Source organism: Vigna radiata, chromosome 5 (genome assembly GCF_000741045.1).
Source record: "Vigna radiata var. radiata cultivar VC1973A chromosome 5, Vradiata_ver6, whole genome shotgun sequence".
Lineage (NCBI taxonomy): Eukaryota > Viridiplantae > Streptophyta > Magnoliopsida > Fabales > Fabaceae > Vigna > Vigna radiata.
In genome coordinates this window covers 974183-992412 of record NC_028355.1, presented here as the reverse complement: position 1 = coordinate 992412, position 18230 = coordinate 974183, and the positions used below count along the sequence as shown (strand labels likewise).

The 18230-nt window shown below is 31.6% G+C and overlaps 3 protein-coding genes across 3 annotated transcripts; 2 read left to right on the top strand and 1 right to left on the bottom strand.

Annotated features, from left to right (window-relative positions):
* The first annotated feature begins 3195 nt into the window (after positions 1-3195).
* On the top strand, positions 3196-8074 carry LOC106760221 (dynein light chain 2, cytoplasmic-like). The gene is made up of 3 exons (XM_014643688.2): positions 3196-3437; positions 3566-3671; positions 7736-8074. The coding sequence occupies exons 1-3, from the start codon at positions 3270-3272 to the stop codon at positions 7816-7818; spliced, it is 357 nt and encodes a 118-aa protein (XP_014499174.1). The 5' UTR covers positions 3196-3269; the 3' UTR covers positions 7819-8074.
* An 848-nt stretch (positions 8075-8922) lies between these two features.
* Positions 8923-13091, top strand: LOC106760222 (dynein light chain 2, cytoplasmic-like). The gene is made up of 3 exons (XM_014643689.2): positions 8923-9332; positions 9462-9567; positions 12731-13091. The coding sequence occupies exons 1-3, from the start codon at positions 9165-9167 to the stop codon at positions 12811-12813; spliced, it is 357 nt and encodes a 118-aa protein (XP_014499175.1). The 5' UTR covers positions 8923-9164; the 3' UTR covers positions 12814-13091.
* Positions 13092-16106: 3015 nt separating this feature from the next.
* On the bottom strand, positions 16107-17113 carry LOC106760220. Its single transcript, XM_014643687.2, has 2 exons — positions 16806-17113; positions 16107-16556 (listed from the first exon to the last, which is right to left on the bottom strand). The coding sequence occupies exons 1-2, from the start codon at positions 17027-17029 to the stop codon at positions 16391-16393; spliced, it is 390 nt and encodes a 129-aa protein (XP_014499173.1). The 5' UTR covers positions 17030-17113; the 3' UTR covers positions 16107-16390.
* Positions 17114-18230: the final 1117 nt, after the last annotated feature.

Below are 18230 nucleotides of genomic sequence, written 5' to 3'. Positions count from 1 at the left end.
TTTTGAATTCTAGCTTACCCTTGCTTGTTTGCTGTTTGTTTTGTTTGTGCTTGTTTCCTTTTTGCAATGATCATCCTAATTGGATGTGAGCAGAGGTTTCAGAGGCCCCATTGGAGCAACTTCTAGATGTACCAGATATTCCAGACAACTGCTGATGCTGCAGAGTAGTGTAGCTCAGTCATCATCTATTGTACATAACTTAGTTTTAGTTTCTTTTGCTTCTTTTGAAAGACTCTATGCCATATGTAGAGCTTACATCATATTTTGGATGACTGTATTATATACACTTCATCTGATAAATCTCTTGACTGCTTTCTATTATTATAATATGTTGCATTCCACTTGATATGAATTATACACATATTTTGGGGATGTTACACTAAAAATCTTACAAAAATCGTTAAACATCTTATATTAGATATTAAGATTGACATACACAACTTCTAATTCATTTAATAGGTCATCTGATCAATTAATAAAAAATAATGTTGATAAAAACTTTCTAACTAAAAAATGAAATAAATACAAAAATTCAACAAAGATTTCATAAAAGAAATATAAAATTATTATTCTATTCTCAAGTTTCCTCTTATTTATTTATTTAAGTAGTTATTGTATTTTCTTTTCTTAGAAAATTGCTCAAATTTAGTTACTATTTACCTACAAACGAATAAAGATTAATGTTTAATGAATTCAAATTTATAGTAATATATATCGAAATTTTTGAATCACATTTACATCGAAACATTATAGAAGAAATATATTTATATCAAAATTTGATTCACATAAAAAAATATTTAATTATCAATATGCTTATAATTTTTTCTCTAAAATGAAATATCAATTTATAGAAAATATATAGCAAACAACAATCAGATTGACTGTTAACAAGTTTCACAACTAATTAACTCCAATTGCAAATCAAAACATTATATCAGGAAATTTGGAAAACAAAACAAATAAACTAAACGATTAAAAAAATACTATTAAAAATTAATCGAGTCTTATTAAAACACTATACTTTTTATTTGCTGGTCACTCTAGTTGAATGAAAATTAATAAAACATTCACCCTTTATATTTTGAAATTCTTATTTAGTTGTTTTGATCACGAATGAAGAATTGCACCATATTGAAAATTCAACGATAATACAATGTTAAAAAATAATTTCATTGATTTGTTAATAAAAAATAAACTCTAACAATAATTTCATTATGATAAGTTCTAATTCTAACAATAATACAATACAATGTTAGAAAATAAATTTTAAGTTAAACTTATTTTTACAAAATTGATTTATAAGAATTTATATTTTCTTATATTTTATAAATTAACTTTATTTCTAATTCATATGAATTAAATATAAAACTAGTAACACGTAAACTTGAAAAAAAAATTAAGGTTAAAATGAAAAAAAGTAAAAGTACACTCATAAATAAAAATATAAATTTTTTTAAAAAATATACAATAATTTTATTGTAGTTCGATATCTCAAAATCTTCTTTTATATTTTTTTTTAAAGTTTTTGAACTTTTAGATATATTTTTTTAAGGGTTAAATATGTTTTTAGTCCTTATACTTTTGGGGCGATTTTGATTTTAGTCGATTTTCAAACTATAGTACAATTTAGTCCTTCAACTTTAGAAAACTTTGGTTTTAGTCTTTTTTACCAATTTTTTTTAACTTTATTTGTTGTTTCCAACCAAAGTTAAAGTAAAAAAATTGGTAAAAAAGACTAAAACCAAAGTTTTCTAAAGTTGAAGGACTAAATTGTACCATAGTTTGAAAATGGATTAAAACCAAAATCGCCCCAAAATATAGGGACTAAAAACATATTTAACCCATTTTTTTAATAAAATTATAAATCTTTTCATAGCACACAACTAGTCAACTCTTCTATTGTTAAGAAATTCTCGAACCAATTCTTAGTTTAAAAGTAACTGCTTACTTTTTTTCTTTTTCATATTGTTTGACGTGTAATTTTAATACATATGACTTGAAAATCAAAAAATTTTAATTCAGTGTTAATATAATACATATTTATCACAAAGAAAATATTTTCAATCGCAATTTTCTTTATATACACTTATACGGTATAATATTTCGACCTTTTGGTTGGGATATGATATATCCAACCGAACGATTGCTCAATTAGACCAAATGGACATAATGCTAGAAGGACCAACATTTAAGAAGTCCACATACAAAAATTAAAGATATAATGGATATAATGTCAGAAATATCGAACCAAACATATAAGTAAGGTTGTTTTTATTCATTTGGTTGTTTTTATACGGATTCTGTTTATATTTCATGAAGCACATTATAAATAGAAGAAAGAGTCCACAAGTCAGGTATGCTCTAATCACACTCCAATTCACACAAAAACTCTATTTTCTCTCAACTTAAGAACCAAGGTAAGCGAGAAAGCCACTTTATTCAGGTCAGTCTCTCGGTTCCTAAAACTTACACAGATAAGTTTGAAAAAGTAATTGATGATTTAATAATTTCTATTTTTCTTTTTTCAAGTAAGTTTAAGGTTAAAGTAATTGATGTTTTAATTACAAGCATTTAAACTATAACCATTTCAACTACAAACCAATTTTAAAAACATTAATCTATCACAATACCTAATTTGTTTCCTGCAAGATTTTCACAGGTGCTCTTCACAATTAAATTAACATATTCATCAAAATCTCACTACTATATTCTTTTTTTGAAATAAAATTCTAAAATTCAAAAGAACCAATTTTACTTTATTTATTCCAAGATATATATCTGCCAAAAAAAATGAAAAAAGGCATATAAGTTTGCCTCATTTTGTTAAAAAAAAAAAGAAAGCGTTAAAATTTGTTTTTATAAATCATTGCATATTTTTTATGAATGATTTTGAGAAATGTGTGCTTTTTATTTTTAAAATCTAAATTTTATTTTTGTAATATAAAATAATAAAGCAATGGACACAAAAATCCTTTTTAACGAGTATGGAACATGTGAGAGCCACCTTAATAAAGCCCCCTTTAAGTCTCTTAAATATATAATTCTATTTAAAAAAATAATTACTTAAGGTAATGAAACACGTTAATATTATTATAGTTTTTTTCTTTAAAAAAAACATAATATTAATTTTTAAAAGGTTTCATTTTAAAATTAATTTTTAGGCTTAGAAATATATATTATTCAGATACGGTTTCAAAATTCACACCACCTAATTCCGTCACTTCCCCTAAAAGCTAACCAGAGCTCAATCGGAGATAGAGAAAAACAAAATGAGTGAAGAAGCGAAAAAGAGCATTGCCGGACCTCTAACGGTGAGGCCCAACACCGATGACCGGAAACCGTCATCGTTACCGGCCGTCCCTCTGAAGAAGGTCATCATCAAGAGCGCCGACATGATTCCCGACATGCAGAAGGAGGCCGTTGATATCGCTGTTGCCGTTAGTTTTAACAACTTTCTTTTTCATTTTCTTGGTTTCGTGGTTCACCCTTCTGGATTCTGTTTCTGGGTTTGTTTGTGCTTGCTGTGTTGTTTCGTAAAGGCTTGACTTTTTTGCGGATTAATCAGGCCTTTGAGAAGTACAATGTAGAGAAAGATGTTGCGGAGCAGGTAAAGAAGGAGTTCGATAAGAGGCACGGCCCCACTTGGCATTGCATCGTTGGTCGTAATTTTGGTATTTCCTTTTGTTCTTTTTTTAATTGCTATTATTTGTATTCAATGATTTTGGTACTCGGGTATACTTTGATTTGTGGTTTATGTGATTCTTCTCTACTAGAAATTGAGTAGATGTAGATCTGTGTAAGTTAATCCTTCTTCGCTTCTCTGCATGATTGAAATTTAGAAGTGATGCTGAAACCTAGGTTTTTGTTTTTGGGTGCATATAGTTGATTTTCTAGTTATAGAATAAGATTTTGCTGCCTTCTTCTTAGCTCGATTATGTAGTGAATGGTATATGCATATGTAGATTAGTTGGTGTGGTTTGTGTCTTATTGATGAGTCACCATGACTTATGTACTTTTTTGACAGATAATTTGTTCCACTTTGATTGTGCCTATAAGCTGTAGAGGATGGGGTTTTCCTTTATTGGTTTAAGAAGTCTTTTCTTGAATTAGTGGTTAGTGGAGGAGAAAATGGTTGAATATAACATTGACTACTTACATTTTGACACAGGGACAAATGCTCCCTGATATGTCATGTTAGTGTCCTATGATTCTGGTCCCTCAAAATTTATAATCACCAGGGTCTGTTTGGACAAGCTTCTTTTTCCCAAAAAAGTAGGTTTATTTTAGCTTATGGATAAAGTTATTTATTTTTTTTTTTCTTTGTTAAAAGACCTTATGGAAACGAACGTCCAAACAGACCCTAATTATATTTGCTACTCAAATGCAAACTTAACGCATGGAGAGGGCCAGCCACGTGGGATGAATTCACCTGGATTTGTACAGAGGGAAAATATGTGGTCTATCGCTTAGATTAAAAAGAGCTAATGACTCTAGGGAGTGCGGGGATTCTCTAGTAGTATCTAGTTGGAAGTTAGGAATTCAAGCTTGAAGAAATTATGTCGGCATGAGTTGTTTTGCTGCAAATGAAGGCACTGTTTCTATTATATCTTCTTTCCTGCAGTGCGTGTTTGTCTTTCATTTTCATTGAATATCTCAATGTCAGCAGGCTAACAAGCTTGCAGTTTGTTAACAGCGTATTGATTGAAGAAATATTTATGCAATTGATGCTTTTTCATGATTCATAAATATTATCCAGTGCAATTAATCTTTCAAGCATCATTCACAGTCCAATATGTTATGCAATCGTGTTGTATGATGATTCAAGTTAATTAAACTTACAAATAGTTTTGCCAAAGTAGTTAGCCTGTATATATGATAAAGCTTTAGGGTTTTGAGTAGGTATATGGCTTGATCTCTTTTTGATTCTGCTTTTTAAACATTTTAGAAAAAATATTAGTTGATATTAATATTCTAGCCGAATGAAGTGCTCTGTCTTTCATGAAATATCTTACTTGAGATAGAAGTATCGGAAATGTGCTTAAGAGAGAAATTCATCTCTTAACGAAAAGGGAAAGATACTATATAAGTGGCTGTGCACAAGTTAACTAAATCAGCACGTTTTCTTCCTTTGAATCATCCATTTTCAGTGACAGAAGGGGTTGATGTATTCATTTCAGAAATCATGATGACCTTCATGGTTTTGTGAATTCCATTGCTTTGGATAGGTATGGGCGATCACGAGTGTCTACAAGTACTTATTTAAGATGGCTGGCAAAATGGTTGGGCAGACGTAGGTCACTGACAGGATCATTGAGTCTTATTTAACATGTTTTTGTGAATGGCTATCCTAAACCCGTGGAGTGGATTATGTGTGGGAGGAATTTTAGTTTAAAATTGTTCTCACAATGTATCTCTTGGTATGGATTCCATTTAAGGCACTTTATGGGAGGGATCCCCCCTCCCCCACACACTATAGTCTAGTATCATCTGGTTGGAACTTCAACACTTCAAGTGGTTCCCCTTTTTTTAGAAAGATATGCATTCCTAGAATATTTGAAGAACAATTATGCAAGGCTCAGAATTCTATGAAGTTGCTGGTGGATAAGAAAAGAAGATAAGCCAAATTTGACATGGGGGGAGAGAGATGGTGTATTTGAAGGCACAACCTTATAAGTACAAGTCCTTTTGAAAGTTAAGGAGAGGATGGTTGGGCAAGCAGCATACGTTGGATTTGCCTGCACATGCAAGTTGTCTTAACTTGCCATGTTGACAACTTCCCAAATTCCTTGCAGAGTGGTGGGAGTTGCAGATGATTCCTGAAGAGATAGTGCAAGTGCATAGGTTGACGAATGAAACCACACCTGTGTTGGTTGAACTCCCTGATCATGAGAATGTATGGGAGGCAGCGGTGTTCTGGATAAGGTTTTCCCTGATTTTCAACTTGAGGACAAGGTGAAATCTATAGGGGGTTAGTATTGATGGGCCTAAATAGGCCTGTAGGTGTATGAGGTGAAAGAAACAAGGGGAAAATAAGGAGAGAAAGAGTAGTGGGGTCAAAATGACATTTGACTGGTGGCAATGTGAGAATGGAAGAGGAGTATGTGGTAATCATGCTAAGAACAGATAGAGAAAGGTTATTTGGGGGGAAAATAGCAGAATGGAGGGGGCATGAACAGATTCTTGAAAAGTTTCAAGGATAGTTTTGGGGTTAGGAGAGCAGCTGGTTCTCTCTTAACGGTTTGTCACTCGTAGCTAGAAACTCAGTCTTCATATCGTAAGGAGCAGTGCTCCATACCATCACTATTTAACAATTTTCTTCATGTTTGTCTTAAATTCTCTGTACTGAGGAAGTCATCCTTATGTGGTAGTGTTCTCCTAATATAAATATTCATTACTGTTTTTGTTTCAATTTGATTTCTACCAAAATTCATGTTGTGGGAGTCCAGGGAATCAGTTATACTCCATCTTGTTACTGCTCTCTTTTTTATTTTAAATTTCAGAACATGTTATTTGATTTTTGTTCTCAGATTGCTTATAAAACATTGTTAAGAACTAAATTTAAGAAGAAAACAGTGTTTCATTGCATAGGAGTACCAAAGGGTTGAATTATTTATATACTTTCCTACTCTAACAGGTCCTTTCATAATACCTAGCTTTTATTAAGCTTAAACTTCTACTCGTGCTATTATACGCGTAAACATAGTCTCAGCCATGAGCAGAATAGAAGAGTTACTATTCTTATAACAATTTCCTACAACATTACTTTTTCACTCTATATCTCTCCATCACATCACTCATCTCCATACTCTTGTCTTATCCCATTGTTAAAAAATTGTGGGAAGTTGTATACACATAATTTCTCTAGAAGGAATCACTTTTTGGACAGATAATCCTATTTGCAGTTTCTTTTTTTTTTTTTTTTAATTTTTTTTAAGCCAATATAGATGAGAATGCCACTATGATTAGATTAATCACAGCATTTTACATTTATTCATGTTAACTTTTAAGTGCATGTTTGGATGCGGTTGGGGGAGCTCAAAAGTACTTTACTTCCAAAGTAACTAAATTTTCCTTCTTCATTTTGTACCTTGGAATTTGGGAATGACATTGGAAATCCCAAAAGCATGTTTCCAACTTTTATCCTAACAGCCTAAAACATTGATTTCCTCTTGATTTAAAAACTGTCTTTTTACTTATGGTGATTTTATACTAATTTATGTCATATCTTGTAATTTTTAAAAATTTTCGTGTTTGGTATTTCATATCTATGTACTGAGTTGTGCTTGTACTCATGCTTTTTTGTCAAACATTTTAATGCATGTTTTATTTTCTTGTTATTGTCTAAGCATGCTTGTTTCGTTTATGAGATTATGTTTGGCAAGATGGCTGGATCTGGACAGCCAAAACAGCAAGTAGAAAATGAAACTCATGCCATTGAAACTACAGTTACTAGCGCTAGAAAAACTGAGTATTGACATGATATGTGATCTACTTTATTACATTTTCTTGTCAACATATGAGATCCAGAATTTTGAATGCTTCGTGATGCACAATATTACATCATCCAGTACCCAACACTATTTATTATTTTCAATGAAATTCAGATAATTAAAGCAAATAACGACAAAATTGGTAGTTCTTGCTAGCTTAGTTGTATTCTTGGTAAGAGTTGTATGTTTAGAACAACACAATTTGTTATTGAAGTGCTCTCATGGGCTTCTTTCCCTTTTTGCAGGCTCATATGTGACTCATGAAACAAACCACTTTGTTTATTTCTATTTGGATCAGAAAGCGGTTTTACTTTTTAAGTCTGGATAGTCCAATTGTGGTGGCAAAGAATATGACAGCAATGAGATTTGTCTTGTGATTATGCTGATGTATTCAGTCCTCCATGTATCATTGTGCTTGTATATTTGATGTCATGTAAACTAGTTCTCGGTTTGGATATGAACTTAAGGATCACTTCATTTTGAGATTAGTGTTCTTTTCTTCTCAGGAAATTTTTAAGAAGAAAATATTAATTAGAGAAAAGATTTCTGATGCATGTAATAATATTTTCGGAGATATTGTTTCATGGACTATTTTTGCATTTTTGGGAATATTGAGTAAGAATATTTATTCCCATATTTGTTAAAAGGTTATAAAAGAAGTTTTGGACATCTTTCATTCTCAGAAAAGTTATACTGAAACATGGCTTCGGTAAGAGGGTGGGAAAGTTAGATTTATACAGGAATATAAAGTTATTTTATAATGCTATGTAACTTACATCTTAATTATTTCTTAAAATTTATAAAGTATTTCTAGAAATAACAATAGTTAACCAAATATGCCTTTTAAGCATGCTTAATAACCACATTTCAGTTATAATACCTCAAGAAATATATGATTCTTAATAATGTAATAACATTGTAAGTAGTAAAACTTTTCACCAAATGATGTTATTTAGGCGAACAATAAAAATAAATATACTGATATTTAACTGATAAAAGGTAAATCTTTGTATCGAAAGTAAAAGTTGACGTTGAAACACAAAATAAGATAAGAATTTTCCTTAAAACACTAACCAACAAGTTGCAAAAACATTGCGTAACACTAAGTTAAAAAAGCAATTAGCTAATAAACTCATTATCAAAATTTCTAATGAAATGGTGTTGCCTTGCCATGCATGAGACGCACGGGTACCAAAAGACAGAACAACAAAGTTCATCCTCTCAAACATCATTCAATCAATCACAGCCATTGGTCCACTTAATTTCTGTCGTGCAAGGATTCGCACCAGTAGACCACACCAACTATGCTCCACAATCCTTTTACATATTCTTCAAAACACTACTTTATTTTCGTCAAAATAAAATTCTTAAATTCAAAAGACACCAATTTTATTTATTTGTTTATTTATTCCATAATAGAAACAACATATTCTCCAAAACAGTGCTTATGGTGGGCCTTTTGCTGAACTCGGAAGCATTCTCTGGAGTGTGTGGTGTGGTGTTGCTGTTTCTACACTTACCACTGCAACTCTCTTCTTTCTTCTGCATTTCTCAGCTTAGCCCCCCCACGTCGCTTTCACTTCCCGGAAACCCAACTTCATCATCAAAATTTCATATCACACACACAGATAGATAGATAGAGTGTGTGAGAGAGAGAAATTGCAAAAAAAGAAAATGAGTGAAGAACTGAAAAAGAACTTTGCCGGACCCCCAACGGCGAGGCTCAACGCCGATGACCGGAAACCGTTACCGGCACCGGCCGTTCCCCCGAAGAAGGTCATCATCAAGAGCGCCGACATGATCCCCGACATGCAGAAGGAGGCCGTTGATATCGCCGTCGCCGTTAGTTTTTACTACTTTCCTCTCTTCCTTTTCTTTGTTGCATGGTTCACCCTTCTGGATTCTGTTTCTGGGTTTGTTTATGCTTGCTGTGTTGTGTCGTAAAGCCCTGGCTTTTTGCGGATTAATCAGGCCTTTGAGAAGTACAATGTGGAGAAAGATGTTGCGGAGCAGATAAAGAAGGAGTTCGATAAGAGGCATGGCCCCACTTGGCATTGCATCGTTGGTCGTAATTTTGGTAATTCATTTTGTACCTTTTTATTATTATTACTTGTTATAAATGATTTTGGTACTTGGGTATACTCGGATTCGTGGTTTATGTGACTCTTCTCTGGTGGAAATTGAGTAGATCTAAGGTTATGTAAGTTGGTCCTTGTGTGTTTGCTACTGTTCGTGGTTGGAATTTAGAACTGATGCTTGTTGTTGTGGCATATGGATGATTCTCTGATCGTGGAATAAGATTTAAAGGCTTCTTGCTTTTTTATATTCTCCAGCGGAAAATTGTGAGCTTAATTGTATGTTTAGTTTGTGCTGATGAGTCACAATTACTTGTGTACTGGGGACCTGTGGTGTGTGGTAACAGACATTTTTTTCCCCTGTGCGTTGCTGGGGACAAATGCTCCCTGATATTTCATGTTAGTGTCGTGAACTTGATTCATGTAGGGCCTGTCATGTTAGATGAAATGTTCTTCACTGATGCTCTGTATTCTTACTGAGGGAAAATATACGGTCTAATTGATAATGAGCTAATGAAAATTGAGGGTCCTACAATTTTCAAGCTATGTCTAGTTGGAGATTAGGAATTCAGGATTGATTAAATCATCACTGGATGAGTTGTTTTGCTGCGAATCACATTGCTGGGCTATTACTGTTATATCTTCTTCCCCTCATTATCTGTCTATCTTTCATTTTCTATGGATATCTTAATGTCAACACTCCATTCTGCAAGCCTGCTGCTTGTTAACAAGAACCTTTTGAAGATCGAAAAAGTAGTTACAATCGATGGTTTCTCTGAGTCTTAAATATCTGTCCAGTTAAGTGCCATTAATCTTTCAAGTATCGTTCAGTCCATAATCTGAGGTTTTTGCTTAAATATTTATGTTGTGTGATTGCACATATTAGTATTTTTATTCAAGTTCATGTTAGTGAAACTATTGTATCTCTTCGTAATCTGGTAAAGTAGCTAATATATGAGCATGATAAATCTAAAGGTTCTAAGTAAGTCTATGAATTGGTCATGTGATCTTCTGCTTTTCAAACTTTTAGATGAGTCACTAGTTGATATTAATTTTAAGCATAACGAAGGGCTCTTTCTGTCACGGATTATCTTTTCCATCTGTTTTAATCTTCCATATCAATTTCTGGTACATGTGTTGAGTAGAACTTTAAAGTTTTCATCTTTTTATTTATTTAATTAGATAGATTTTGTAATGTTCTATGCTTGTTGAATTTTGCGATGCACTTGTAGTCATTGCACAATAGGGGTACTAGCTCAATATTTTAAATTTGGGTGTGATGTTGATGTCAGAGGTCAGCTATTAGGATTTTATGAGGAGTTTAGTTTTGAATTTCTTTTACAACAAAAACCATTTCCTGCTGGGTTGGGTTGGCTTTATGGATCAAATGATGTCATTTTATCTTGTCAAAAACAAACATTTTGGAGATAAGGTTGTTCATAAAATGATATAATATATTGGAAATTTGCAATTGCTAAAACTAAACTGACAAACCAACTTCCAAAAATACCGAAAAACCAATCTACCTTCTTTCCCTTAACAGGCACTGCCTATATCTGTTCTCTGATTCATCCATTCTTGGTGTTATCGTTTTTGTATGACCATGCTCATCTATTTATGACAACATTATCATCTCTATAATTCTTAGCTTATGTTCTTGGTATCTCATTCTCCAACTTTAGTCGCAGTAGAGCATTATCTGTTGATCTTACTAAGATGGTGAAATTTTCATCCAAGCTTGAGTTACCACTTTAAATTGCTAAGAACACCTGATTTATTCCTCCGTTTTATTCATATAACTTGAATCTATGATTTATATCCTCCTCTATCACTTCATTATTCGCTACTCTGCATGATAGATCCAACTAACTCAAACTGTGTTGTAGGGATTATGGAATTGTAGCCATATTGTGAATTATTTATAAGTAAAACCTAGAATTAACACGATCATATTTTCTGTCCATTTAATACAAGTTCAACAAAGTTCTTTGTTTTCCATTTACATTTGACTTCATAACATAACTCCTCTGTTATCCAAATGTAGGATTACCTATGTAATGATTTGCATTACAGAACAGCATAGGCAGATTTAATTCTGAATTTTTAAATTTTTCAGTAAGATGGTCTCAAAATGTGGTTCTTCCATCATCATTTTAAAGTAGTTTATAGTTAAGCATTACAATTTAATCGAGAACATTTGTTTCATTGCATGGGAGTGTCAAAGTGTTGAACCATATATAAACATTCCCGACCCCTGTATTCAGTGAACAAATCCTTTCACTAATCAAATTTCAATCAAGCTTAAATTGCTACTCGTGCTGATGCATGATTAAACATAATCCAGGCCATGAGCATAATAAAAGAAGAGTTATACTCATTCCATTAGCACAAAATTTTTCTACAATTCTTCCTCCATAACTTGTTCACTCTCTCTGCATGATATAGTTAACTTATGCCAACGTCTCTGTCTTATCTTCACATCACGTGATTATTAAAAAGAACTGTACGGATTTGTTTGTGTGAAAATAATTTCTTAAAGAAGAATCAGTTAGTTAGATTTTGACTTTTCAAACTGAACAACTATGTCTTTTGGTAAATGTTTTAAGGTTGGTTGTAACCCTAGAATGGTGTTACAGTATGGTAAATAATGTGTGTATAAACAATGTAGTCTGGTTGGTTGGATAGAGTTTTTCTTATGAAGAATCTTGAGAGCTCCTTCCATTTTAAGGCCTCAAAGACAAAACCACAATCATATGTATTCATAACTCTAAATACTTATCCCTCAAAAGAAAGGAATATATCATTGGCTCAAGCTTATTAATATTAGGATCCTTGTTCGCATAAATGCATTCCCTTTTAATAATCATGTTATGCCATTGAACACTATTCTTTTTTCAATGAAATTCAGATTAATGCAAATGAAGACAGTTTCTTTTTCTTTCTTAGCTTGGTTGTACTTTTATTACTGTTCGAAGTCTCATATCGACTAGAGATAAGACCAATTAAGTATATATAAGTAGGTTAGAGGTAAGGCCAATTAAGTATATATAAGTAGGTGTAAACTTCATCTTACAGACCGGTTTTATGGATTTGAATTAGGTTTAAAGTCTATTTCTAACCGTTACTATTTATAATGCATTCATGGACTTGTCTTCCTTTTTGCAGGCTCATATGTGACTCATGAAACAAACCACTTTGTTTATTTCTATTTGGATCAGAAAGCGGTTTTACTCTTCAAATCTGGCTAGCTTTATTGTGGGCAAACATGTTGAGAAAAATGGGAATTATATTGTGATTGTACTGCTGCATGCAGTCCCCCTTGTATTAAGTCCACTGACATGCAAAATCTTTGTTGGACATTCTTGTTCTTGTATATTTGATGTCATGTAAACCAGTTCTTGGTTTGGATACATACATCCATATATATATATATATATATATATATATAAGGATTGACTTAGAAGGATTTTCAAAAAAGAAGATATTATATCTTAAAAAAGAAATCTTTCTGAAGCATGCACTGAAATTCGGTTTCAAGCAAATAAAAACAATGAAAGTAGGTCTGAATCGGGTTATGGAAATTACTGTAGGCAGTTTAGATAATAGTTTTCTTATCTGTAATGTTTCAAGGTTGATTTTATTTTCATCATTTGGTTAATGTAATTTACTTTTCTTCTGTATTGAACAAACTCTTAAAAACGAAAAATGAACAAAAAAGATAGCAAATTATTCTGATTAAATTTGTGATTTTGCGTTTTGACGATGGCTGCTTCCTCCATGCCACTGATATTCGTGTCAGGATTAATTCTTTCTCCATTCTCTTTGGCATGCAATGTTGGTCTGAAGCAGCCATGACCAGAAGAAATATTATGTAATAAATATTTGAGTTTCATATAATTAGCATAAATATTTTAATTAATATTTATGCTATATTTAGATTTCGTAATTTACAAGAAATAATTAATTACATTTGATTACGTGCCATGTAAATATTAGTTTATGCACAATAACAAGAAAAATTACCACTTAGTTTCATTTTATTATGTACAATATTTAGTAGTTTACAATGATGAGTATACTCAGACAGAAATTTTTAACTGAACAAAATATGAAGAATAGTAATCTGTTAGTAATATAAAATAAAGAAGTCAATATATATTATTATAGAAGTATATTGACAGTATCAGAAAAAGAAAACTAGTGTGACTTTTATATTTTTAATAAAGAATACTTTTTTTATAAATAAAATGTTTATATATGATTATTGAATTAATTGCTTTTGGATGAGTTAACTTTTTGAGGTTTTGGTAAGGGAAATTCTGAAAGAGCAGCCAAAGAGTGTACTGAAGATAAGAATTCTGAAACTGTGTGCAGGGATAACTTCCTCCTGTATCTTATAGGTGTTACATCTGCTATATGGTCAACACCTTTTGCAGCCTCTGTCATACATTAAATATTAATATATCTATCACACCTTTACCAAAACAAAATTATTAAATATAATTTAATTTAAACTTATGATTTTGAAAACCCTGTTACTAAATCATTTTTACTCTATTATTTTAATCATTACACTATGAATGATGTGATTTCCAATATAGTAAATAATATAGACATTTATGAATTTCAGTAGTTACCGTTTTATATGCAGATGGGAACAAAATCTTGAAAGAATGCTTCCATCTTAATCATGACAACCTCCGAGCAACAATACTAGCATTATGAAACGTTTCTACAACCAGTTTACTGATGAGAAAATTTTACTATGCACATTCATAACTTATTTATACAAATAATTTTATTCTTTAATTTATTGTGAGTAATTTTTATTAAATACTGACAATTTTTAAATAGGTGTAAATTGAGTATTGAATCAATTACAAATAATAAAAACTGAAAATAAAATATCAATTTACTTAAAAATAAAATCTCCTTATTCTATTATAAAATAATATTCTACCTAATAAACACAAAATCATAACTATTCATTTTTCTTTTATCTCTATCAAATTAAACCAAATATTATTATACCTAAATCTAATAAAATAATAAATTCTTAAAATTTAAGTTTATCCCAACATTTACAACTAGAATCGAACCTAAGCAAGCAACAATCATCACATGATGTTTTGTGTCTAATGCTGAAGAAGCTTGAACTTAACATGAAAAGCAACCGTCAGAATTTCCTTGCACATGCAGCATCAGTTTGAGTTTTTATTTGGTAGCTATGTTTATTTCCAAACATAGAAATTCCACTGACTTATACGTCCGTTCTCCAGCTGGCAGATATCAAATTATCATTATTCGGATTCATCCATGTGAGACGAAGTTGTTTGTTTGGTACAAAATTTCAAAGCAGTACTATAGTTACTGTATAACCAAAATCCAAAATTTTCTTAATTATTGCATTCTTCTAAGCATCACATTCTCTTTCCAAAGTCTTCATTTAGTAAAAAACAATAACACAATCATTTACTTGTCCTCCTTCCCTTTCTAATTACACGAAAATGACTAATAGGTTTAGATGAGATTTTAAATTTAAGAAGTGGACATATATTGTACTCTCCTTATTCTCAACAACAAAAAAAATCTTTCAATCTTTCAACATTAAAGTCCAAGGTTGCTCCAAAACATCAAACTCAATGCACCAAAATGAGATTAGTACTTAGTTGATAAGAAAACATGGCATTATTCAGGGTTAGGCAGTACAGGCCAACGCATACACACTACAAAATATGATATATAAACGAAATGCTACTGAGAAGAAAAATATACCTAGAGTTCAAGTTAAAAAAAAATTCCCCTATTGAGAGTTAAAAACATCAAACGTGCTATAGAATCTTGTACGACAATCCTCTAAATGCGAGTGACAGGAAAGAAAACTTGACCAATAGTAACAAGAGTTGTGCATTGTCATTTTGGTTAAAAACAAAGCCATCAATTCAATGCCTCTATGCAAAAACTACCATCATCATCCTCATTCAAATTTTAACATTCATCACAAATAGAAACCATGGATGTACTAGTGGAAACATGCTTGACATAATAACTCACATTCCAACAAAGCAAATAATGTCTCAACACTCCTAAACCGTCACCAAAAATAAAGGCTCAGACAGACCTCTGTCTCCGGTTTGTGGGCAATAATGATAAGAATAATGTTGTGGTCATTAAATTTTGGTCCATACTAGAGAAAAAAAAGAAAACAGGAAAAAGGAAGAAAAAGTGATAATGTAACAAGGGCTATGTGATATGTATGACAAGAAGAAAAAAATGAAGAGAATAAAAGTTATTAAATGAGGACCTACACTACTGAGATATTTATGTACCATTATTGATAAAAACAAAGAAGAATAAGGTATAAAAGTAATAATAATAATAATAATAATAATAATAATAATAATAATAATAAGACTTATTATGCATAGGAAGAAATGAAGAGAAAATAATAATAATAACCATTATCTTGTTATATTTTTCACTTCCATTTTCTACTTGTATGTGTGGATAATGATGGCTAGTAACATTTAACACATGCGTGTCTATAAAACATTAATATTTTGGATCACACGTACGGTTGAAACGAAACAGGTTGGAGAATGGAGCCACATAAAGTTGAAAGGACATTTTGGCTTCATACTAGGAAGCAAAAGGACAAAAACTTGGAAGTTATTACTACAACACAAGCATGGGTAAAACAGGAACCTAGCTAAAAAACAAAAAAAAAAATCCCCCATTTTTGGTCAACCACTATTTTCTCTGTATTCCACCATGGCTAGGTCATCGTTTAGTTCATTCATTCATCTATAAGCAAAAACCACTGACTCAAATTCTTCCTCCCTTCTCATGACTACGTGCTTGTGAGGAAGAAGAAGCAGACGATGTGGGACTCATGGCAGTCAAAAAAAACTTGTCTTTCTCAAAACTCTCTTCCTCATCCATGAAAATCTGTTTGCACCTGCACTCCACGCTGCAGAAGGCCCTGTCCCCTCTTCACGCATTCATGTTTATAGAAGAAGCAGAGAAGAATAAACCCATTTAACGTGTGAATGAAAAAGCATAAAAGATCTTGACTTTTGTCAGAACAGAAACCAGAGAGAAATGAAGAAGCAGCATGCAGTATTTTAAATAGACTAAAACAAGATCTGGGTTTGAAGAGAAAGTGAAAAAAAAAAAAAAGTGTCAGAAAAGAAAGAGAACGTTAAGGTAGGTTTAATAGTAACATTGAAGGACTACTCACTTGTACATGTAGATGTCTTTCCCAGGTAAGAGTCTCTTTCTGCAGAGAAAACATTGATGTAGAAACGTTGGTTCCTGAAATGGAGAGTGCTGAGAAGCGTTCACTGCAGAAGGAGAGTGTTTGTTCATACTGCTAAGCACCGTCGTTTTGCTAATCACTTGTGGAGTTTTCTTGCTAGCATTATTACCTTTCTGTGCTTCTAACACTACACTCAGACCCAGCATCTTTCATTCTACGTTTTCTTTCTCACTCTGAGAAAATGGAAAATGGAAGAAGAAGATGATGAATGTTGTGGAGGAGATTGTAGACAAGTGAAGAAAGAGGGGTCAATGTGGTGGGTCCCCTACAGCTACGGAGCAGTAACAAAGATCAATGATTTGACTGCTTTTGCTATTCAACTGCCACGTATAAGTTTTTCTTTTCATTTTTTCATTTCTTTTAGGTTAATGTTGGGTTGAAGCTTTTGTCTGCTAGTGATAATGTTCTGCTTCAAACACTTTTCGCTGATGCATGCATCCATCTATTCCATCTATTATTAATAAAAACAATATAGCATCGGTTTTGTATCATACTCTCGGCTACATTTTTATCTATTCTTTTTATTTCTTTCACAAATATTATTTATTTTATAACATATGTGAATTTGTGTTTTCTTCTCTCTCTGAATATTTTTCTGTAGTTCCTGTGTTCTTCCAAAATTTTGAAACTATTATTCTTAACTTCTTATGTTTATTTTAGAGTATACCATTTATTTACATAGGTTTTAATAATTTTTTAATTGATTGTTAATAGCATTAAATATATTTTTAATACATTTGTCGTTACTACGAACGTAGCAATGACGAAGACCAAACCCTAGAGTTAGCCAATGGAGAGAGTGAACATGAACACCAAGGAATGCAAATTGATGGTGAAGTGAACATGAAGTGCAAACGGATATGGAACGAGGGAAGAGGGTGGGGAAGGCGCAACGATCTTTTGATAATATATTTTTAACAATTTTTAAATAACAAAATATCTGTCATTAATTTATTAGTCTGTTTAAATTTATATTTAAAAAAAAATATTTAAAACAGACGAATCACAAATTGTCATCTATATATTATCAGAAAGTTATAAAAAAAATGTTATTAAAAGAATTTTTTCAAAAAGGTAAAAAGGAGAGGATGAATGCATAAGAAATACAAAATGAATAAAAGCATGAAAAAGAAAGATGAATATTTAAGATATTATATTATTTACAGTGTGGAGACAATACATAAAATATTCCACTTATTTACCATATTTTCATTGTTTCACTTTCTATATTGGTTGTTTTTTATATTCAGTCTACCTTCAATCAATATAGAAAATCTTGTATTATTTATAAAATTGTTACTGTGTCACTTTTTGTACAAGATGGATTAGAATTTGTATAATATGTTA